Genomic DNA, 25293 nt, shown 5'->3' with positions numbered 1-25293 from the left:
AGGGGCTGGAGACACTTGCTCATTAGGTTTTATTTTCTCTGTTTACAATTCATGAGTTATTTTCAAAGTGATCTTTTCACAAGGAGTTATCTGCAGCCAAGGCAACACTGACAGAAGGAAGCTTAATGATAGAAACCACCTCATTAATAAGAAATGCTAATACTTCACCTGAAAACTACGTGGGAATAACAAGCATCACATGGATCACAAGTATCACATGGATCAAGAATCAAGAAAATGAAGAAGGCGAATGAATATGCCTTTTCCTCCCTCATTTACTGCTTAAGTTTTTTTTTTTTAAAGAATATTACTAAACTCCTTAAGCCCCATGTTTCTTTAAGTGGCTTTTTAGACGGCAAGCAATTCTTCAAGTAGGTGCTGATGTGCACTCATCATCTGAGAGTGAGTTGTTGATAACATCCACTTCTTACCTGGTATTCATACTCTGTAAAAGGCAGTAGTTCGACATCCATAAAGGAGCTTGAGCTTCCATTATAGGCTAGCACTGGTTTTGACTTTCCAGGCTGAGTTGCTATTTGTCTTCTGTACAATTCATAATATAAAACTTTTCCGTTTGGTTGGAGGGGTCCTGTCCACAGAAGGGAAACGGTGGGCTGGAACCCCCCTGGAGCCATCTGCACCTCTAGATGGGGAGGGGGTTGCTGCTGCGGTGCAACCTCCAGGGTCTCTACGGATGTCCAGTCACTTGACACACAGCCCAGCCTGGTGCAGGCTTGGATTCGAACTTCATACCTTCAGGACACAAGGCAGAAATGACACATTATTGGCAAAATCTATCTTCATGGGAAGAATCTTTAAAAGACCAAATGTTTTCTGGAAAAAAAAAAAAACGGGTACCTTTATATTCATCCTTATCTATAATGAGCCCTTTTCAAAGTCAACAAAGTCATATTTCTATGGAAATTTTAGAGCATTTTCAAGCCTCTTGGCTTTCCAAACTAAAGCAAAGATCCTCCCCTGTCTGGAAAGGGTGGGCACAATTCTTCCCTAAACAGGAACGCACAGAATCAATACACTTTCAAGATACTTTTCAGGAAAATTCTGGTACTCTGTAGAACTACTTACCACAGTGAGGAAGAATACAGATCTGGGGAATTTGAATGCATTTTCAGCAACCCTGGGCTCCTCCTCCCTTTGCAGTTGGAACTAAATGATTCCCCAGGAACAATTCCAGGTCAGGAAAGAACATCGTGAATTGAAGGTCTCCGTGGTAATAAATCCCCTCACCTGATACCCAACATCTTAGAACAGGCTCCCTTACACCACACAGAGACATTTTGGGGCCAAAGTTAACCCAGCCACACACCAGATTATCAATCACGAGACACCTTATCACCATCTAGTTAAACTCAACCAATCAATTATGTTTTGCCTCAGAGGTGGTCTCCTGCCACTGGGAAAGGTCTATTTACATATCAGGGACTTTTCCCTTCCAACAAAAGGGGATTTTGTTAGCTTTAAGTGCCTGTGGTTGCAAATAAATGCTTTCCCCCTCTTTTCCATGCCCAGTGGACTTTATGACACCCCTAATTTCCCCTCAAGCCCCAGCCACCTTCCTTTCTCCCTTTATTTTATTTTTGCTTCTGGCCGTTCCCTCTTCTATTCCCTGCTTTATCTCCTCCAGACAATCCCCACCTTCTGTTCACTTTCTTGCTCTTTCTGTTCCCCTCCCCTCTTCTTAATTACAGTTTTCTCTCCCTTTGGGGAATCTCTTGCTTCCCTTTTCTGCTCCCCCTCTCTTCCTCTCCTCCCATGCCCATCTCCACCATGACGGGCTGCCAGTTTACTGGTGAACAAATCATAGCTATGAATAGCGTATCAGACTTCTAAGTGATTCTGAGAATCAGTTTTGATTTCTCACATATGGAATATTTGCTTTCTGGATTTATATGTGGGGATTAAAAAATGCTGGGTCAGATTCTTTCTGCTTCTTAGAGTGTTCCTAGGATCCTTCTTCCTACTGACCAGCTGGGGGTACCCCAAGGAGGACACATGAATTTGCAGTATTCAGTAAATGTTAATCTGCTGGGAAAACTCCAAATGACATAAATCCCAACTTCATATAGAAGTGATATTCTGCTTTTATTTTTGGTGTATGATTTGATGTTTTTACTGTTGATATTCTGTATAAAGTTATTATAAAATGGAGAAGGCAATGGCACCCCACTCCAGTACTCTTGCCTCGAAAATCCCATGGACGGAGGAGCCTGGTAGGCTACAGTCCATGGGGTCGCTAGGAGTTGGACATGACTGAGCGACTTCACTTTCACTTTTTACTTTCATGCACTGGAGAAGGAAATGGCAACCCACTCCAGTGTTCTTGCCTGGAGAATCCCAGGGACAGCGAAGCCTGGTGGGCTGCCGTCTATGGGGTCGCAGAGAGTCAGACACGACTGAAGCGACTTAGCAGCAGCAGCAGCAGCAGCTTCTTTCTTTTATACCTAGTAGTTTACACCTCTTATTCCCCGCTTCATCTATCTTGCCCATCCCTTACTCCCCCCCACCGCTTTGGAAACACTAGTTTGTTCTCTGTTTCTGGTTTGTTATATTTGTTCATTTGTTTTTTCAGATTCCACATATGAGTGAATACATACGATATTTGTCTTCCTCTGTCTGACTTAATTTCAACTGAACGTAATACCCTCCAGGTCTACCCATATTATTGCAAATGACTACATTTTTTGTTTATGGCTGAGTAATATTCCACTGATATTTTAAGTCATTTATGTCACTTACATCTTCAGTTATAGTGGACAGTCAAGGGACATCTCTCATTGTCTTAAATGCCTAAATTTCTCAGAAAAATCAGATTTTCTTTTTTCAGGCTGGGAAAAGTACCCTTCTCACATCTGGAAACTTTTTTTTTCCCCTTAGAAATATTTTTGAGTAAGAGTTTCAAAGGGGAGCAAATTGATATGATTTTTAAAATGTTCAGGTACCAGTCAGGTAAAGAGGACGCCAGGATAAAATGTATAGTTCTGCAGCTAGCATGCACCCTTTTCATACCCTGCATTAGAGTAAGATAAAAGCCAGTTCACATAGCATGTGGATTAACTACAGAAGATACCTGTGGAAGTTTTAATTACTGTTTAATATTTAATGTGACCCTAAATAATTGTCATGAGGAGATGCACAAGACTGCAAATGCTTCATTTCAACAGCACTATATATCAGAGATAATTGTAGGAGAGATCTAATCTGCATATCAGTAGATTACAATAATAGCTGAATTTTACAAATGGTGGTTGGAAATCAACATTTTTCCAGGCTTTAATTTTTTTTAAGTGGTTCTGTTCATTTTACTAAATTTTAAGCATAAAATGTCTTTTATTACTCTTCTTGCTGGGGATACATGTTACCTAAAATATGATGGGGAAAAAAGTCAAGCAATTCTTTAAGTTATGGGAAGAGCACTGGTGGTCAGATTCCTTTGTGTGGAAAGCAACACACAGCCATGCTCATGAGAGAGCCCAGAGGGGACCACTGTCAAAACCTGAGCTGGCAAAGTGGCACTGTCCCAAAAAACTATGGGGCCAGAGCTGAGGGGATCCTAAGGAGTTAGAGAAATAGTCAGAGGAGCCTCATCATTCCTGGAAGATGTGCAGGATTCAATAAGGAATGCTCTCTCCAGAACAAATTTTCAATCAGTCCAACCCTGGCTGGCAACAGCTCTCATTGCCTGCTACTTGTTTTATTGTTTAAAATAGTACCTCCTTTTCCTCAGAGCCTAGGTCAGATAACCCCACTGGTGTTCTCAGAACTGCCCAGGGGCTGGCATGTTTCCAGGGGGGACCAGACTCAGGGAAGTAATGGCATCTCTCCACTACTTGTTTCCAGACATTGTGATGAATTGCAGACATTTCTAAACAGCTGACTCTGAAACTGTCACCTTTAAGAGTTTTGCTCTCCAGAAGTTATGGAAGCAGCTTTGGGCTGCATAAGGATGGGGTTAGTCTACTTGGATGGTTAAATGGATGAGGGGTTGGGGGACATCATACATTTTTCTCTTTGTCTTCATGGGAACTGACCAAGGGTTCATGTAATAGAAAGAGACAGTGGCTTGTTCTCAGTAAACCCCGAGTCAGTTACTTACCTGTGAAATGGTTTCAATTGGTTTACCGTGAACGACAGTGGACCAAAGGAATTATGAGTTGTGTTTATGTGTATGATTTTTGTTTCTCTTTCAAACAGCTTATGGATGAAGAGTGTATAGTTGACAATATGACCATTTGTCCTTACTGGAGGGTCCCAGGTTACTAAGATCTCCTGAGGGCCCTTGGCCAGCAATCTTGGAGGTTCCATCCCTGAAGGTGCTGAGGGGCTAGTTTGATCTTTGACAAGTGGACTCAAAACACCCCCTTGGCTGTTGTTGGCCATCACGGTATAGCCGTACTCCACACCTGGGGTGAGAGTAAAGTCATGATAGCGAGTTTCCAGGCCGGTGTACACAATTGTTCCATCCCTCCTCAGCTCATAGCTTCTGATCCGGCCATTTGGGATTCTGGGCAGTCTCCAGGTGATTTCTATGGATTCTGAGCCTGTAACTTGCAGTTTTGGAGGGTCCATGTTCTGTGGTGGGGCCTCCATTGTCCAGGCAGACTCTGGCATGCTTGCCGTGCAGCCTCCATTAGTACACGCCACCAGGGAGAAATTATACTGCGTATAAGGCTGCAGGTGGGACACCAACAGAGTCAGGTTCCGCCCAGCGAGATACTCCTTACCATCCAATCTGAGTAAATATTGAGTGATCTCTCCATTCTGAATCGATGGCGGGGACCAAGATACGTGTATCTGAGTGGCGCTGATGGTCCTCAGAGCTGGAGGGTGGACCCCTGCAGGGGCAGCCTCAAGGGTTGTGATGCTGGTGGTCGTGCTAGCAGAGCAGCCCCCACTTGTGCAGGCTGTGACCCCATAGCTGTACGTGGAGAAAGGGAGCAGCTTCTCATCGGTGTAATTGAAAGTCACAGCATCAAAGCTGAAAGGATAGAGTGCTCCATCCCTCTGAAGCTTGTAGGACTGGATGATGCCATTAGGCTGTTCTGGAGGGAGCCAGGCAATCAGCACTTTGGGGGGATTCACAGATACCTGGGCTACCGCAGGTGGAGAGAGGCCGTCCGGAGGTGCCTGCCTGGTCCTCACCCCACTCCAGGAGCTGCAGGTGTGGCCGGCTGAGTTCCAAGTGTGGACTTTGTATTCACACTGCATCCATGGCTGCAGACCTGTGTCATTATATATAAATGTATTCCTCTCAGTATTAGATTCTATGAAAACAATTTTCTCATCAGCCTGGATTGTCTGATTCCCCCAAGCTTTTCCCTCGAAGCATCTGCGAATCACTTCATAGCGAATTATCTTTCCATTGGGTTTAATGGGCTCTGACCAGCTCAGCTCAACACTGGTGGAGCCCACCGACTGGATGGTGGGAGCCGGCTGAGAGTGGGGAACAGCTTCCTCCGTCCAGAGAGGCTGGGGCGCCGAGTGTGCACAGCCCGCCCTGGTGCAGGCCTCCAGGGTCAGGGTGTAGAGTGTGAAGGGGTCCAAGCGTCGGAAGAGAAACTGACGATTCAGGCCAGTGTACTCCAGGCCGTCCTCACTGAAGACATTGTATGTCTGCAGGAAGATGGAAAATAAAGCATATAGTTTCTTGGAGTCATTTTTTTGTTACTTTTAACTTCTTCCTCCTAGTCCTCAACTGGATGACCCTAACCCAGAAGAAGCATTCTGATATTAATTTGGGGAATGGGATCTTTGCTCTTTTTTTTTTTTTAAGTTAGGTGTCATGTCGTCAGTCAGCTCAGTTGTGCCCGACTGCATGCGTGTCATGTAAGCATATATCTAAAAGCTAAGAGTTACTGAACCTGATTCTTTGACTTAAAGAGTGCTCACGGGGTTCCCTCCTATTTTTATTTTTTTTAGAAGTGGGGATTAGTATTCCAATTCGCTATTTTATAAATATTAAGTGTTTCTGATTTCATCCCAAGTAGGCTAATAGGGCATATCCACATTGACTATCTCCTACAGTATTTATTGGAAAATGGATTATAATGCTTAATTATTGGTACTAGAGTGCCAGGGCGGAAAATGTATCAATGTGTCTGTATATAGGCACACATGTATGTGCTGAGGTACACATGTATGTCATATATGTGTATAAAATTATAGATACGAGATGACAAGGAATGGAAAAAACCACCCTATTTTCTTTCACCAGTTATGGAAAAATTGGTGGCTGCTTTGGAGCAAAATAGTCTTTTGTGCTCAGGAAAACCATCCAAAAACTCATGACACAAATGTAGAGCAAGTTTCCAACATCTACTACTCACTGTTCTTTGGGGAAGAGAAGCAACCTAACTTGTTGTAGATGTTCTTGAATGATGGTTTCCCACCCTTTCACGCTTCAGTACACCTGAAATACAGGAGATATTCCTGTACATGGCTGTGACCCTATAATGGTGTATCTTAAAATGAGATGAATACATATCCAAGTCCCTTGGGAGGCAGATCTTCCCATAGATTGTTCTTACAGAAGCTTGACTTAAGCTGTGTTGTTGATATACTTGAACATTATTTAAGATTAAATAACCTAGACTTGGAAATCTTCTTTTTGGACTATTGTATTTTGATGTGATTTTCTTGTTGGGGTCTCAAGGCAAGATCACACTCCTGAGTGAAGGGGTATAGAGTATTTTCTGAAGGGAGTTCAGATTACATAATCAATTTGAAAGTCTCAATGATTCTCTATCCCCTCACACTCCATATTCACCTGGCAAATTTCTCAGTTCAGTTCAGTAGCTCAGTCGTGTCTGACTCTTTGCATCCCCACGGACTGTAGCACGCCAGGCTTCCTTGTCCATCACCAGCTCCCGGAGTTTGCTCAGACTCATGTCCATTGAGTCAGTGATGCCATCCAACCATCTCATCCTCTGTCGTCCCCTTCTCCTCCCACCTTCAATCTTTCCCAGCATCAGGGTCTTTGCTAATGAGTCAGTTTTTTGCATCAGATGGCCAAAGTATTGGAGTTTCAGCTTCAGCATCAGTCCTTCCAATGAATACTCAGGAATGATTTCCTTTTGGATGGACTGGTTGGATCTGCTTGCAGTCCAGGGGACTCTCAAGAGTCTTCTCCAGCCCCACAGTTCAAAAGCATCAATTCTTCGGCGCTCAGCTTTCTTTATGGTCCAATTCTCACAGCCATATATGACTACTGGAAAAACCATAGCTTTCACTAGATGGACCTTTGTTGGCAAAGTAATGTCTCTGCTTTTTAATATGCTGTCTAGGTTGGTCATAACTTTTCTTCCAAGGAGCAAGCATCTTTTAATTTCATGGCTGCAGTCACCATCTGCGGCAAATTTCTAATTAATGCTAAATTCAGTTCTTCCTCTCAAACTTAGCTTCCAAGTGAGTTTCGAGAAAAACAGTCAAATATATTGACTGGAGACCTGAATATTCATTGGAAAGATTGATGCTGAAGCTGAAGCTCCAATACTTTGGCCATCTGATGTGAAGAGCCAACTCACTGGAAAATACCATGATGCTGGGAAAGATTGAGGGCAGGAGGAGAAGGGGGGACAGAAGATGAGGTGGTTGGATGCCATCACCGACTCCATGGACAGGCATTTGAGCAAACTCTGGGAGACACTGAATGACAGGGAAGCCTGGTGTGTTGTAGTCCATGGAGTGGCAAAGAGTTGGACATGGCTTAGTGACTGAACAACAACAACAACAACATGTTGGCTGGTCTCATTTTAAATTTATTACTATAACTTTTAAATAGATGATTACCAAGTATAAAACCATATGCTTACTCTCTCATTTTCCAAAGTGATTATTTCATGTCTCTCCTTTCCCTACTAACGGCCAACCTCTCCTATTGTTGACATGACCACATATTTGATTGAGGAAACTAGAAGCTGTCAGAAAGGAATGTTCTCACATTATATATTATCAGCACCATATGCAGGTGAATCTAGACATACACTATTTGCCTCCCTTCCTTTTGTTATGGATAGAGTATTTCTGCCCCCACTGAAGACCACCTGGGCCCTGGATCCCATGCCCTCCGTCTTCATACAGATTTCACTTTCACAATTACTATCATTATTTCTTGCATCACTGGTTTATCTCCCTCTACCGAGTTACTTCCATTAGTGTTTAAATGTACTCTAGCATCTTTCATTGATTTTTGAAGAAAATTTCTTGACACCATAGTCCCCTGGCTTGTGCTCCATTTCTCTGCTTTTCTTTCCATCTACACTTCTTTGAGGAGTTGCTATCCGATTTCCTCAAAATATCCCGATCAGGTTTCCCATTTTACCACTTGATTTTCTTGTCAAGATCACAATGACCTCTTGGTTTCCAAATACAGGGTCACATCTCTGCCCTCTTTTACTTATCTCTCTACACCATTTGGCACATTTTCTCTTCCCTTTTGGGATATCCCACTCATCTATTTTTCCTCCCTCACTTGCCTTGCCAGATCCTCTCCCTTCTCTTCACCTCCAAATTTTTGTTGACCTCCAAATTTTTGTATTCCCCAGGGCTTGATCCCAGGCTCTCTTCATCTCCAGTTATAGTCTCTCCATAGCTGATCTGCTATAGGACTATGGGTTTGAACATTACCCATTTGCTCATGAATTCCAAATATATATATTTTCATGAAGCACTCTTGAGAGAGTTCTAGACTTGTACCTCCATCTGCCTACTCGTTTCCTTAAACCTGCACATCTTCCAGCCTTACCTTTCTGGTCAATGACTCAAGACCAAAATCCATAAGTCATTCCAAAGTATTCCTTTTTCTTCACATGTTACATTTAGCCCATTAACAAATAGCATCATTTCTACTTGCTGAATGCATTCCCAATCCACCCACATTTCTCTACCTTCACAACTTCCACTGGGATTCAACCCATAGTCAATTCCACTCTGAATTCTTACCAGACTCCAAACACCACCAGTCTTATAGCCCACTTTCTACCTAGGAGCCAGAGTGATTTAAAAAAATATAAATTTGATTGTGCTATTCCTTTGCCTAAACACTTCCATAATTTTTCACTGCACTCAGAATAAATTCTAAGTCCCTGATCACAAACCACAAGGTTGAGCACCATCCACTGCCTACTGATCACTTGAACCTCTTCTAGTGTCATCTTTCTATCCCCTCCCCCACCTCCCCCGGCCACTGCTTCAACCACACTGGCTTTCTTTCCCTGATGTGTAGACACCAAGTTCATCCCTGGCTTCAGGTCTTGCATTTACTGTTCACTTTGTCTGGAACATTTTGTTCTCGTATCTTCACATGACTGCCTCTGTCTTATAATTCAGGGCTCCGCTCAAATGTCAACTCAGTTTAAATGATCATCCATTCTAAAGCCTGAGCAGGAATTATTACATTATTCTGCTTAATTTTCTAGTTGTGTTCACCATTCTCTGAAGTTCTCTGGTTTATCTGTGTAGTAGCTTTTTGTTTGACACACACACACATGTAAGGTCTGTAACAGCAGGGATCTTGCCTGTCTTGTTCACTCTTGAATAATTGCCTGGCACTTAGAAGAAGCTCAATAAATATTTGGCAAAATGCAAATGCAGGTATAAGGAGTAGATATTTTTATTGTCAATCATTTTAGTAAAAGGCAGATGCTAGGATGGGAAGCAAATACTCACAATCAGGGGTGCCTTGATGGGTGTGAGAAGAGAAACTCTTCTTTCTGCTAGGAACCTTAGTGCTGTGGCTTGGATTTTAAGGCCATGGTTCCTAATGCTCAGGTCTCCTGTCCAAGAGTTGGTGAAGTCTGGCTGTGTCACACATTGGGGGTTGGGAGAAAGCAGTTGCTTGTGCTGCCTGCAGTAGGCCTGGAGGTGGGCAGAGAAGCAGCCAGCACACCAGGTGGTGAGGCAGCCTACAGGGAGGCCCATGAGAGTGGGCCTGGGCTGTGAGCTCTAGTTACAGCTCTAAGTCACTGCCCTAGGTAATTTCCTGCCAGCATCCCCCTTTCAGGGGTTTCAGGGAAGCTTTACTCAAAGGCATAGCTGAATCTTAGCTGTTCTCCGTGGATTTAGTGGGGAAGTCTTTGCCTCCTTGAGAGACAGTGGTCAAGGAGAGGCAGAGTGTCTATGAGAGGTGTAGCGGATGGAAATTCTGCAGCCCTAGCCTGCACAAGGCAGTTGGTGAGGGTCTGAGTAGTGGTCCAGAGCCAGAGAAGACTACGGGCCAAGACAGTAATAGGTGGAGAGCTGAGTTGCCACTACCACTGTGGAAGAAAATCAGAAGGGAGATGAGGCTGTTTCTCATGTGGGTGATGCATCAAAGCATGCAAACTTGGGTAACAATGGAAATGCAACCTCATTTGGGCTCACGGACTGGTGAAGCCTGGGTTATATGTGATATTAACAAGACTTCACCTCCTGGCCACATAGGGACATCAGGGACTTAGCAGACATGTGGGGCTTCCTGTTTCCTGCTGAGTGAGCTCCATTCAAAGTGCACATTAGAGAAAGGTTGAGCAAAGGGCCGGGCAGGACCATTCAGGATGTAGTAGGAACATAGTCATGTGGAGTTCAGTTCTGGTGTGACTTCCTAGCTTCAAATCCCAATTCAATCATCACAGTGCTACTTAGCCTTGGACAATGATTTAGCCTTTATGTGCCTGGTGAGATTTAATGATACCTACCGAGTATGGCTGATGTGAGGATTAAATGAGATAATCCATGGAGAGCACTTAGCCAGCGTCAGGTTCACAGGAAGCATAACATGTGTGAGCTAGTTTTCTCTGATCTATGATTAAGCGCCTGGAGGAGCTATCAGGAAGAATTAACCAGACTGTGAAGGGAGTGTTCCTGCAGTGACCTGATGGCATGTCAGGGCTCATCTATTTATCTGGAGAACACCAAACATGACCGCATATACAGGGTAGACTTTACCTTAATCACACCATTGGTTCTCTCAGGCTCTGACCACTGCAGCAGCAACGCCCGCCCATTCTCTTTCTGTTCCACTGTGAAGTTGCTCAGCCCACTGGGGGAAGATTCGAGGGTCTGAACCAGAGTCCAGGGGCTTGAAACTTCTCCTGCCTGGTTTGTGGCCACAACACTGATGTGATATGTGGTGAAGGGTTCCAAACCAAACAGGTGGGCTTGATAGCTGGTTCCCTGGGAGAAAATGAACAGGTTAGTTTTCTTTTGGAAAATTGCTACCAGTGGCTGGAAGGTCATTCTCTGGACAAGGTGTCTCATCATTGGCAGCACAAATAGCACAGCGGAGCTTTGAATTATTAAGAAAACAATATGGTGTTTTCTTGTTCTTCACACGCTAAATGTATTACCTAATGTTGTGTGATTTCATACACACACACCTCAGATCAGATAGGATCTTTGCTTTTCCAGAGCTTGCAACCCAAGGGATGTGATATATAATAACAATACAAAAATCTAGGATGTTTCACGTCAATGTAGCATCCAGCTTATGATGGAAATCAGTGGTACCAAGTTGCATGGCAGGGAATGGGATAATCTTATGGGTCTAGATATTGAACCTGAGCAGCCCTAATTCTCTTTCTTTAAACCCCAAAACTATTTGTTTATATAGAAAACTCTCCCCATCTCTCCAGTATTCTCTTTCATTCTCTTGGTGTGCATATACATTTTACAAAGGCAATAAAATAAACACAAGAAAACAACCACCAACTGAACTATAAATGCACAAACATCCAGGTAGCAGTCTACTATTGATGTCAGTGTGAAAATCTCATTTGTTAAAAACATGCTAACTAAAACTATTAAATTTACCAAAAATAATTGTTAGCTAGGTTTTGAGTGTTTGGTCTTTGTTAATTTAAAATTAAAAAAAGAAGGATGATACAATGAGTTTTCCTCTGCTTGGAGACCAGCATTTACCATATTTTGCATAATTAAACTGCCAAGAATCCTAAGGTGCTCTTTCCTTAGGATTGGGCTGGATGGAAATACCTGTTTACAGATAGAAATTATGTCTGCAAGTGACCAGTAATGTGTGTTTAGGTAAACACACACACACATACTCTTTCTTTTCTGTACCTATTGGGTATGGATAATCACAAGGTACTTTTTACTGGTTTAGAAGGATATTTACACTTAATGGCGCATGAGGTCAGCTTTGGTTTATTTGATGCTTAAATGTGACAGATAGTCTCAATTGTCTTTTCTTGGTGGGCACAGGAGGAATATGAGATGAAGAAGAGGAAGTTATTTCTGAGAGTAGGTATCAGAGAGAACCAAAGTCATGTGTATGGAAATTCTTTTTGAGGGCATCCAAATAACATTTTGAATACAAATCCAACTGAACCACTTTTCAAAAAAAACCTGGTCAGACAAAACCAAAACACACTGTAGAAATAATTTTTGACACCGTTTCCCCACATCCTTGGTGATAAGTTTTGTAAGTTTGTATGAGTTAATGTTTATTATGTGTTAAACACAAGCAGAGGAAATATAATTTCCTTTACTTATCAAAAACTTGTAAAGTCAATTTTCCTGTTTCAATAAGGTCCTATTATGATATTACACGCTAACCTCTTGAAATCTTTTAATATTTAAACATTTGCTAAGCGACCAGACTCTGAAACAAATTTTACAGAAATACTAATTTCTCTTTTTTAAAATATTAAAAGTTATATCATAAATATTTAAAACTTATTTCTCCAACAACATTGGATTGGCCTTTTAGATAAATATAGCACAGAACTAGGATGACCATAATGAATATTAAAGCTGAAGATGCTACAAGTCCCGATTACAAACATTCTTTTCTGATAAATGATTCCTTTTCTGTGGAAATAGGGCAAACATGGGCAAGATTAATAATGCAAAAAAGAGCAATTCTTTGTTCAGAATATTCGGTAATAGATGCCAAAAAAGCATCAGCTCCAAAGCAAATAGTAATCACCTCTAACAGATTATATATTAAAAAAAGGTAGGCTGCTGGGGGACATTTAGAGATCCTTTTGTCATAAGAAACATGAAAAGCATGTGGGCTATAAAGCAAAAACATATGTATATTGTCAATAGCAGCACCTGCTCAATTACAGTTTATTTCAGAGCTGAGAATTCCATTCAGCCCCTAGATGGCAATACTATCAAACACTTTTGGTACCAAGAGTGCTCAATGATTAACAACCGACGTTCAGTCATCCAACACACTCCAGGCAACCATTTAAAAAATAACAAAACTGATTTCATTATAGATTCTTTTAATAAACATTTATAGCCAGATCCTTAAAAGCAGAAGTACTGAAAACGCTCTGGCCTCAAAACCTCCACCATCTAATGTGGAAATATGACCTGCACGTCTTGAGCTGAAGTTCATGCATGCCTGACACAGAAATGTTTAGATGTAGACTTCTACAAAAGGTGATTACAGTGGTTGTTTTGCTTACTTTTGTCTATATATCTTCTTAAAAAATAGAAATTATCACATATCATAAACATAAAGGAAACATGAAGGAGAATTTTTATATCATAAATTTATACCGATGACAAATTCCTGTATTATGTTAGCTTGTTATTTCCGCAAAGTTACAACACACACACACATACACACACACACATGCTTTAAATAAACCTCAGTGGCAGCCATGCTTTTTGTCAGTACTTAGTAAAGTTTATTTAAAAAATAAAGAAAACTTTAAAATGGCAGGACAATCCTTATCAATTTATTATGTGGTAATAACCAACTCTCAATACCAACAGACATTTTGGGAAATCATTTGTCATTTTTCCCTGGATGGATTTCTAACCTGAGTTCCCTAGTTTAGAATCTTACTATAAAATCTGGGCACAGTTCACTCTGTAGATTGGGTTGTGTCTTGCCTGTTTATTTACTTGTGATTTTCCTTAAATTCAGAATATTTGCTTGAGCCCTGTGGATCTTACATGCTTGGGTTCCCTTCCTTCCTTTGGGGATGGAGCAGTCTATTCCCCTGATTGGGAAAAGTCCTTATTAAAAACAATCTTCCTTACTTCTACTCTTCTGCTGCTCCTTTCCTCCTTCCCTCTGGAGATGATCTTAATTCAATGCTCTTCCTTTTTTCTCTCCATTGTTGTCATTTTATTTCCCTTTCCAATCCTACTGATTTTTTTTAGATATACATGTTTTTGTTACTCCTGACCTCTGGGCTACCAACTTATACCTGCTTCCCTTTTGTCTTTGCCCCATCCATGTCTACATCCACATAATGTACCTATTTTAAAAAATTCTAGAAGTGTATTAATCACTTCTGTTAGGCAGCAGATGAAAAGAATGACTCAGTAAAGGAAAACAGGAATAATCTGTTCTCTGCAACCTAATACTTCCCCTGAGACTTAAGCTTTTTGTTCTCAATCTGATATGCATGAGAGTCAGCATCTGGATGGGTTTCCCTGATGGCTTAGCAGTAAAGAATCTGCCCGCCACTGCAGGAGAGGTGGGTTCGATCCCTGGGTCAGAAAGGTCCCCGGGAAAAGGAAATGGCAACCCACTCCAGTATTCTTGCCTGGGAAATCAAACGGACAGAGGAGCCTGGCAGGCTAGTCCATGGGGTCACGGAGTAGGCAGATATGACTGAGTGACTAAACAACAATAACAACAACAGCAGCATCTGGATACAAATCAGTGAGTCCTTTTATGAGACATAAGACAAGACTCTCTGGAACACTCTGCCAGTTGAGGTTCTGCGGGCAATTTGAACTACATTTTAACCTCTCAACTCTGCTCCTGGGGCACACGAAACTACTTGGAGTCTTCGCCAGTCTGACAATTTTACACCATCTCCTCTGATTATTTTTGATGACTTGAAGTGCCCCAAAGGTGGCCATGGGGTCAATAGGTTTATGTAGGTTGAAAATGATCAAAAATTACCATTGATCTGAAGCTGTCAATAAAAGGCTGCATGGGGAGACTCCCTGCACAAATGTTTAAACTGCATAAAGCAACCTAACTTAGTCATCTTTGAGTCTATTGATCTGATGATCCAGCAGTTTCCAGAGCCTTCTCTCTGGTCTTTAAGGTGCATTTTCACTGAACCCATTTTCCTTGGCCCTAAAGACTCTTTTTATTCTGCTCCTGGCAATGAACTAGAGCAGTGATGTCTAGGCACTGCTGTGCTCATCAAGTTTTATGTGTGCTTATTATATTCTGGAAAGGGTTAATCTTCCTGCTAAGTCTAAGTCACTTCAGTTATGTCTGACTCTTTGCAAACCTATACTATAGCCCATCAGGCTCTTCTATCCATGAGATTTTCCGGGCAAGAATTCTGGAGTGAATTGCCATGCCCTTCTTTAGGGGATCTTTGTGACCCAGGGATCAAACCCGCGTCTCTTAACTCCCCTGTGTTGGCAGGTGGGTTCTTTACCACTAGCACCACCTGGGAAGCCCAATCTTTCTTGTCACCTTAAGCTTTATTCCCAGTCAATGGGGTTTCTTCTGCCTTTACTCCTTATCTTGGGCTCCTCATTTAAAAGGGTGGCTTTTGGTTTATCAGTCTTTACCTGGTTGTAGGATATTTCCTTGCCTCCTTAATTCTCATGAATGTCAAGAGCCAGAGAATACATCATATCAAAAGTTTGCTTTTTTTGCAGAGAGCTTCAGAGAAATCTAGATCTAAATATATTAACTAATATAAATATAAATTATTAACTTAGTTGAACCACTTAGATACTGCTTCTCGGTTTTATCAAAAGTTATAGTTACCTTGTCATAATGATAAAATAAAGGAATGGTTATTGAGAAGCTTCTGGCTTAGTTACAACTGAAACATGAGTAATAGAAAAAGTTCTCATTTAGCATCACTTGAAATTCATGGCTTTGATCAGAGTACATCCAATCAACTGGATGACTTGTATACAGTTTAATGCATTAAAAAATCAACACAAGATATTTTTCTAGATTTCTGAAAGCCAGATAATTTGAGGTGTTATCAGTCTATATTCCTTTCCATTCATAAAGTTAATTTTTGAGTTCTCCAAAAGCTCATCAATATCATTTATATCTAGTACTTATTCTGTAAAAATCAAATCAGTCTTAATACAGAAATGATCTCTCTATCACCCATTACCAAATATCAACCTTGAATGCTTCTTCATGTTATCTAAGCATGGACTTCCAAGACTGCAAAATGTTAATACAGTCAGAAAATTTCCACTGATTTCACACATCCACTGACTTTATGGGTGCCATCTCTGCCTACAGACCTCCTGGTTGGTGGGATAAAGAAGACATTTTTTGATAACACATAAATACATGCAGAGTTGCTCCAGAATCTAAGATCAGCTCAGTTCAGTTCAGTCACTCAGTTGTGTTCAACTCTTTGCAACCGCAGGGACTGCAGCACATCAGGCTCCCCTGTCCATCACCAACTCCCAGAGTTTGCTCAAACTCATGTCCATTGAGTTGGTGATGCCATCCAACCATTGCATCCTCTGTCATCCGCTTCTCCTCCTGCCTTCAATCTTTCCCAGTATCAGGGTCTTTTCTAATGAGTCAGCTCTTCGCATCAGGTGGCCAAAGTATTGGAGTTTCAGCTTCAGCATCAGTCCTTCTAATGAATATTCAGGATTGATCTCCTTTAGGATGGACTGGTTGGATCTCCTTGCTGTCCAAGGGACTCTCACGACTCTTCTCGAACACCACAGTTCAAAAGCATCAATTCTTTGGCACTCAGCTTTCTTTATGATCCAACTCTCACACCCATACATGACTACTGGAAAAACCAGAGCTTTGACCATACGAACCTTAGTCGACAAAGTAATGTCTCTTCTTTTTAATATGCTGTCTAGGTTTGTCATAGCTTTTCTTCCAAGGAGCAGATAGACTGATAGTATAAGAAAGGTAGAAGAAAATACCCTTTAGGTTCATGGTCTACTGTCACGCATGTGAACAGTGTGTTTCTTATGTAGCATTGCTTAGTGGCATGACAGAGGTCCCCAAATGGTCAGTGGAAACATTTAGCATTGTTGGCCAGGAGCTGCTTTCAATTATTTCAGTGCTTTGGGGCATCTGGTACAAGACCGTACAAGACTGTAAAGTGGCGTGGGGGATACAAGATGGATAGGACAGGCTTCTGATTGTTAGGAGCATATAATCTAATAGAGCATATCAACAATGCATACAGACATACACAATTCAGAATGTAGTAAATGCTATAACTCAGTGCCAGGAAAATCAGGGAAACACTTAAGGGATAATTCTAGTTGGCAAAGGAGGAGGTAGTCTTGGGGAAAACTTCATTGGCATCTGATGTAAGACAGTAAAGATGTAAAGTTTGAGTAGATGAAAACGTGTGAAGGATTTGAGGAAAGAATAGAAGAAAAAACTGCAGGATACGCTTGGAAAAGAACTAAGAGTTGAATGAGCCAAAGAGTTGTGGATATAGGGCAACAGTGGGGATTAAGGCAGGGAAGAGGGTGGTATGACTGGAAGGGATTGTGGAATGTCACCCTAAAGTTTTTGGACCATATTTGGTAGGAAACAATCAGCAACATTAGGGAAAATTTTAAGAAATAATTATAGATATAAATAAGTAAAGAACTCTATCATTTGAAGGAATGATGGAAGAATTTTAAAATTTTCCCCTGTCATAGTAGTGGCTGGTAAAATAATAAATCTGTTTAGATGAAATAATTAATTTAATTATTATTCAGTCAAAATGTATAGATTTTTCATATGTAAAAGGTAATAGAGTGCTTTCTTAGGAATTAGATTTTGCAGCAACATGGATGAACCTAGAGTATATCATACTAGGTGAGGTAAGTCAGCCAGAGAAGGACAAATATATTATATTGCTTATATGTGGAATATTAAAACATGATACAAATCAATTCATAAAAAACATAAATAAACTTGCAGACATAGAAAATAAACTTTTATCTATTAAAGAGGAAAGGGGGGACCAGGGAGGTAAATTAAGAGTTTGTGATTATCAGATACAAACTACTATATATAAAGTAAACAATAAGGATAAGTTAGGAGTTGGGATTAAAATATACACACTACTATATAAAAAATAGATACACACCAAGGACCTACTGTATAGCACAGGAAACTCTACTTAATATTTTTAATAATCTATAAGGGAAAAGAATCTGAAAAGAACACACACACACCATATCTGAATCACTTTGCTGCACACCTGAAACTAACACCTTATAAATCAACTATACTTCAATTGAAAAAAAGAAAAAATAGATATGCTATAAATAGTAAATTTACAATTGGAAACTAAATAATGTTGACATAAAAATGCTCATCGTCACAGATATTATACATAAGCGACTATGGCAGCTGTACATAGAGGTCGAAGCCATTATTCCTCAACTGTGTATGATAATGCCAAGTATGTGCCTTGTTCAGCTCATAATCTTAAGAGACCAAGTTTCTGCTCCTATAAATTGAAACATGATAACCTTGGGAATAAGATTTAAAAAAATGTATTGAATGTTTGCTCCATTTCAAAATTTCAAATTACTCTTTACATAGTGTTTGTAGTCCAGGTGGAGATTATAACAACTGGACTGAATTGAAGCCAATTATACTGTCTTGTGTTATTACTTCCTGTCAGGATCGCGTGTACCTGGGTCTGTGGTTTCTGTTGGTAGCAGGGACATGTGTGTGTTGAACCATCCATACCCTTATACCCTATACATATCAAACAGCTAGAATCAACTGGAAAAGTTTAGGGATACTGCTGATGACCACAAAGTAAAGTGAAACTGACTTAAAGGTATAAACAATAGGAATGAAAAGTGAAAGTGAAAGTTCCTCAGTCATGTCCAACTCTTTGGGACCCCATGAACTATACAGTCCATGGAATTCTCCAGGCAAGAATTCTGCAGTGGGTAGCTGTTCCCTTCTCCAGGGAATCTTCCCAACCCAGGGATCAAACCCAGGTCTCCCACATTCAGCTGAGCCACCAGGGAAGCCCAAGAATACTGGAGTGGGTAGCCTATCCCTTTTCCTGGGATCTTCCCAACCCAGGAATCGAACCCGGGTCTCCTGCATTGCTGGTGGATTCTTTACCAGCTGAGCTACCAGGTAATTCCAAGTTCTGGGTTCTAACTAATGTCAGAGGGCTCAACTGGAAAGATTTCAAGAAAGTATAAATGTATATCCTCCCACTAAGTAATTGTTGACATGTATTGTTATATAATTGATTAGTCAGGAGTTTGTTACAAAAATTATAAATTTCAAATTTCAAATGTTTAGCTTAGAGTATTCATGTGTTAGTGTCGTGTAATATACTTTTGTGTATATTAAAGTAGATATATACTTTCACAAATATCTATGTTCAGAGAAGAAGGATGATATGTGAAAAACTGGGTGTGTGTGTGGTATTTCTTTTCTCTCATTGAAGTACATCGTTCATTTTGTAATGGGGGGGTCAATGCAAAAAGAACATTCAATTCACACAAGTTTTATTTATAGACGAATGGGCTTTATCAATTTAGCCTGTAAAACAAAAGCTAGGGTTCTTACAAAGTGAATGATGACACCTCAGGTACCATAAAAACACTGAGAGAAGAAAAGAACAGTTTGAAATGCCTCGTTTTTCAAAAGAGAAGAGGAAAAAAAATAAATTTATGATACTTAAATTTTAAAGTGGCAAATCAGTCACACTTAATATTAAAAAGCAGTCCTCCATATCTATCAAAATTAAAAATGTGCATACTCAATGACCTGGCAATCTATTTCATAGCAATACTAGTAAAATGCTACTAAGCTACATTGAACCAAATTTCATTCATTCCAGCCAGCCTTATATTTATTCAATTCTTGATTAAACACATTTAGTGAAAGCTTCCTGTGTACTTGACACCCCCCTAAGCTCTGAGGACACAGCAGAAAACAAAAGAGATGAAACAGTACCCTTCGGAGTCTTAAAGTGAGAAAAAATGGGCCATCTACAAGCAAAATGGAGAGAGAGAGTCAAAAATTGTGGCAAATTATGAAGGGAATAAGTAGAGCGATGAACTAGTGTTTAGGTTTAGGTGGTGGGGAGAGTGAGTCTTGGCTTAAGATGGGTGGGTGAAAATCCTCGAAGACATTTCATTTAGAAACTTCTTTAGACTGAGGAAGAAACCATGTGAAGAACCAGGGGAGAAACTTTCAGGCAGAAGGATGAGCTTGGGAGTTTTGCTGACAGAGAGAAGCTAGTGTGAGTGAGAAGGAGAACAGCCCAAGGTATAGTCAAAGTGATGAGCAGGTACAAGACAGTGTGCATCTTTCAGGCCAAGGTAAGAGTTAGAGCCTGATGCTAATTTCAATGGAAAATTATTGAAGGCCGTTAAGCAAGGGAGTGACACAATTTGATTTAGGTTTTAAAGAGATCATTCTTCCTTTAAAAAACTAAAAATAGAGTCATCATATGATACAGCATTTCCACTCCTATGCATATATCTGGAGAAAACTCACTCAAAAAGCTACATGCATGGGAACGTTCCTTGCAGTATTATTCACAAAGGCCAAGACATGGAAACAGCTTAAATGTCCATCAATGGATGAGTGGATAAAGAAAATGAGGTACATATATACAATGGAATATTACACAGCCATAAAAGGAATTAAACAATGCTATTTGCAGCAGCATGAACGGGCCTAGAGACTATCATATTAAGTGAAGTAAGCCACAAAGACAAATATCATATATCACTTACACGTGTAATCTAAAAAATGATACAAATGAATTTACTTACAAAACAGAAATGGACTCACAGACATAGAAAACGAATTTTTGATTATCAAAGGAGAAAGGCGTGAGGAATAAATTAAGAGTTGGGGATTAGCAGAAAAACTATATATAAAAGAGATAAACAGGGCCTACTGTATAGTATAGGGAATTATACTCAATATTTTGTAATAAAGTATAATGGAAAATAATATGAAAAAGAAGATGTATATATATATACATATATTAATATAAATATATGTATATATATATAAAACTGAGTACTTTGCTGTACACTATAAGCTAACACAACATGGTAAATCAACTATACCTCAATCAAAAATGTGTGCGTGTGTGGTAGTCACTCAGTTGTGTCTGATTCTTTGTGACTCTATGGACTGTAGCCCACCAGGCTCCTCTGTCCATGGAATTCTCCAGGCAAGAATATTGGAGTGGGTTGTCATTTCTTTCTCCAGGGGATCTTCCCCACCCAGGGATCGAACCCAGGTCTCCCTCATTGCAGGCAGATTCTTTACCATCTGAGTCACCAAATAAAGGAATAAAAAAAACGAGATCACTCTGGCTGCTATGTGAAAAATGTATGTAGGGGGTTGCATTAGTCTACTCAGGCTGCCATAATAGAAATACCATGCATGCTAGGTCATTTCAGTCATGTCCAACTCTGTGTGACCCCATGGACTGTAGCTCGCCAGGATCCTCTGTCCATGAGATTCTCCAGGCAAGAATACTGGAGTGGGTTGCCATGCCCTGCTCCTTACTATGTCACACCTAGTATAAAAAGGACTCTACATGCATTATCTTATTTCAACTGCATGACAAAGCTCTGAAAGTAGTAAGGAAACTGAGGCTTAGATAGGTAATTTGCCCAGAGTCACAGTGCTAATGAATGGCATGGTTATGCTTTTATTCCTGTACTATATACGTCCTTGTCAACTGCATCCACAGTCCTAATGTTTTGGTCCTAGATCCCCTATTTTTTAAAAATAATAAGGATCCCTAAAAGCTTTAGTTTCTGTGCTTTATATATCCCAACATTTGTTATATAAAAAGTTACAATTGAGAAAATATTAAAGGAAAAGAACACAGAAGCACATACTCTACTAGCAAGCAGAGAGAAAACATCATTACATACTTGGAAAACTTCACTGTGTATTTTGAGGGGATGAGACTGAAAAAGACATATAATATCCTCATATCAATTACAAAAATATTTTTGACCTAGTAGATTTCCTGAAAAAATTTCCAGGACTCTAAGGGGTTCACGAACTACATTGTGATACCGCTTAACTACATTATCCTCTGCTTTAATTGACAGTACCAATTAAAGATTAATCAAAGATTTGTTTGAACTTTTATGCAGTGAAGGCAGGAGTCTTATACTTCCAACTTTTGATAGACACACTCGTAATACTTGTGATTAAATATGAAATATCCATGTATACATAAGTCCTATTAGTAAAACTTTTAATTAGGGTTAAAGAGTCAAAAAATTATAACTGGACTCTACTCCAACAGCCTAATTTTATAGTTGAAACTAAAGTCCAAATGGTGTAAATTACCTGTATAAGATCTTAAAATCCATCAACACTAGATTTGCAATAGAACTTGAGCTTCCCAACTCATACATATACACTCTTTTCAACTAAAATTAAAATTATTTGTTTGAAAGAAGTTGTCCCAGATTTCTTTGTCATAAGTATTACTACCTGTGAGAGAGAATGGGCTTGAATTTATTCATAGATATACTTCCTTTATTAATTGATCTTCTTCTGTATTATATCTATCTGTTCACGTGTTTGTCCATCTACTACAAAGTGAATGAAATGTTTTGCATCAGGAGTGTTTCCTAACCTTGCTCTACTCTAGTTTCCTCATACATAAAAAAGGAATAGTAATGGTACCTATCTTTTTCAGTTTGTAAATTTTAGTGAGTTATATCTTAGAATACTTTTTGATATGTAGGGCATTTAATAAGTGCTAGATTTTATTATTATTATCTTAAACATCTAAAAGATGCTTCTATCCATAAGACACTCAATAAATATTCTGGAAGTTATGAAAGAATATAAGGTTGATTCTCAAGCAATGGAGAGCTAACAACGTATTTTTAGTGCATACTACTCTGGTTCATATGGAGACTACATGGAGAATGGTATGTTAATAAAAGGCATAGCATCTTATGAGTGTAAGTACATCTTTTTAGTTAAATTTATAAGCAATATCTCTGTAAATGTTTTCTGTGAAGACCTAGGAGGTACTGGAAAAAATGTGCATTGAAAAACTGAGCAAACTCTGCTTTGTTATTGACTTCAACTATTTGGTCTTTAGAGATTTATTTAAATATAAATGAATATGTAAATTTACATGGAACTTTATTTACATCTATGTATACATATATGTATGGATCTTTCTTGGTAGCTCAGTGGTAAAGTATCTACCTGCTATTCAGGAAACACATGTTCAATCCCTGGGTCAGGAAGATCCCCTAGAGAAGGCAATGGCAACCCACTCCAGTATTCTTGCCTGGGAAATCCCATGGACAGAGGAGCCTGGAGGGCTACAGTGCATTGGGTCACAAAAGAGTTGGATACAACTCAGTGACTAAACAACAACAATATATACGTACATATATATAAACCGGATTATCTAATAATGAGCATGGTTTTTTACTTTTACCTACAGGGCATCCAATATGATACAGTTTTTGTTTTCTTACATATCTTGACTTTCGGGACTGAGCTGAAAAAGATAATATCTTTTTCCAATGAAGAACAAATAACACTATTAGGTAATGGAACATGTACAAAGAGAGTTTGTTAGTAATACACTCAAAATGATATTTTTCAGAGGGTCTCGGGTATTAGGATGGCAGTCCTCGTGGGTCAGGTTATCCTTAGAAATAGGAAAATGTGAACAATTTTATGATAGTAAATGTGAAAGTTTATATAAAGCGGGACTTCTAGAAAAATAGGAAAAATTAAACACCTGCACTCAAGTACATTAATCAGCTTTAAAACAAAATGAAATAAAACCCTGAATGAGCCTCTTACTCTAAAAAGGCCCAAGTCCAGAAAGAAGTTTTATGTTACTGCTTTTTAACTAAATCTGAAAGTAACAGGTAACTGATATTATGTACAGGGGGGTTCCAGAAAATAGGTAAACTGGCCATATACCAAATTCTCTACATGTCTTAAGAAAATATCAAAATTGAGCAAGAACATAATAAGAAAAATGTGTTTTTATAGATCAAAATCACTTGAGATGAAAAAGTCATAATATTAATAAAGAGTATCCAACATCACATTTAAAACACATATTATGACTCTGTAGTGTTTAGACCTTAGAAAAGTTGATTTACATATGATCATTTAATAGAATTAATAAAATCCATCACCCATTCATGATAAAATCTCTTAGCCAGGTAAAAATGGAAGAAATTATCCTTAATCTGATAAAAATTTACTAAAATCATACAGTAAATTATATTCAAATTTCTAGAAGTCTTATGATCAATATAACAATCAGGTAAGATAGGATGCTTCTCCATCTTTGGCTGCAAAGATTAAAATTAATCTGATTTTGGTGTTGACCATCTGGTGATGTCCATGTGTAGAGTCTTCTCTTGTGTTGTTGGAAGAGGGTGTTTGCTATGACCAGTCTATTCTCTTGGCAAAACTGGAATGTGAAGTCAAGTGGGCCTTAGAAAGCATCACTACGAACAAAGCTAGTGGAGGTGATGGAATTCCAGTTGAGCTATTTCAAATCCTCAAAGATGATGCTGTGAAAGTGCTGCACTCAATATGCCAGCAAATCTGGAAAACTCAGCAGTGGCCACAGGACTAGAAAAGCTCAGTTTTCATTTCAATCCCAAAGAAAGGCAATGCCAAAGAATGCTCAAACTACCGCACAATTGCACTCATCTCACATGCTAGTAAAGTAATGCTCAAAATTCTCCAAGCCAGGCTTCAGCGATACGTGAACTGTGAACTTCCAGATGTTCAAGCTGGTTTTAGAAAAGGCAGAAGAACCAGAGATCAAATTGCCAACACCCACTGGATCATCGAAAAAGCAAGAGAGTTCCAGAAAAACATCTATTTCTGCTTTATTGACTATGCCAAAGCCTTTGACTGTGTGGATCACAATAAACTGTGGAAAATTCTGAAAGAGATGGGAATACCAGACCATCTGACCTGTCTCTTGAGAAACCTGTATGCAGGTCAGGAAGCAACAGTTAGAACTGGACATGGAACAACAGACTGGTTTCAAGTAGGAAAAGGAGTGCGTCAAGGCTGTATATTGCTACCCTGCTTCTTTAACTTCTATGCAGAGTACATCATGAGAAACGCTGGGCTGGAAGAAACACAAGCTGGAATCAAGATTGCTGGGAGAAATATCAATAACCTCAAATATGCAGATGACACCACCCTTATGGCAGAAAGTGAAGAAGAACTAAAGAGCCTCTTGAGGAAAGTGAAAGAGGAGAGTGAAAAAGTTGGCTTAAAGCTCAACGCTCAGAAAACTAAGATGATGGCATCTGGTCCCATCACTTCATGGGAAATAGATGGGGAAACAGTGGAAACAG

At 39.7% G+C, this 25293-nt stretch overlaps 1 protein-coding gene across 1 annotated transcript in view; it reads right to left on the bottom strand.

Moving 5' to 3' along the window:
* The window catches only part of USH2A (usherin), a 901466-nt gene that overhangs the window by 72264 nt on the left and 803909 nt on the right, over window positions 1–25293 (bottom strand). The window contains exons 61-63 of the mRNA XM_081491700.1: window positions 10942–11169; window positions 4115–5631; window positions 432–753 (exon numbers count right to left, since the gene is read on the bottom strand). Of these exons, the coding sequence (XP_081347826.1) occupies window positions 432–753; window positions 4115–5631; window positions 10942–11169 (2067 nt within the window). The remainder of the gene's footprint in view (window positions 1–431; window positions 754–4114; window positions 5632–10941; window positions 11170–25293) is intronic.

Source organism: Giraffa tippelskirchi, chromosome 5 (assembly GCF_054371585.1).
Source record: "Giraffa tippelskirchi isolate mGirTip1 chromosome 5, T2T-mGirTip1v1.2.pri, whole genome shotgun sequence".
Lineage (NCBI taxonomy): Eukaryota > Metazoa > Chordata > Mammalia > Artiodactyla > Giraffidae > Giraffa > Giraffa tippelskirchi.
Note: the sequence above shows the minus strand (reverse complement) of the source record. Positions and strands in the feature narration are given on the sequence as shown.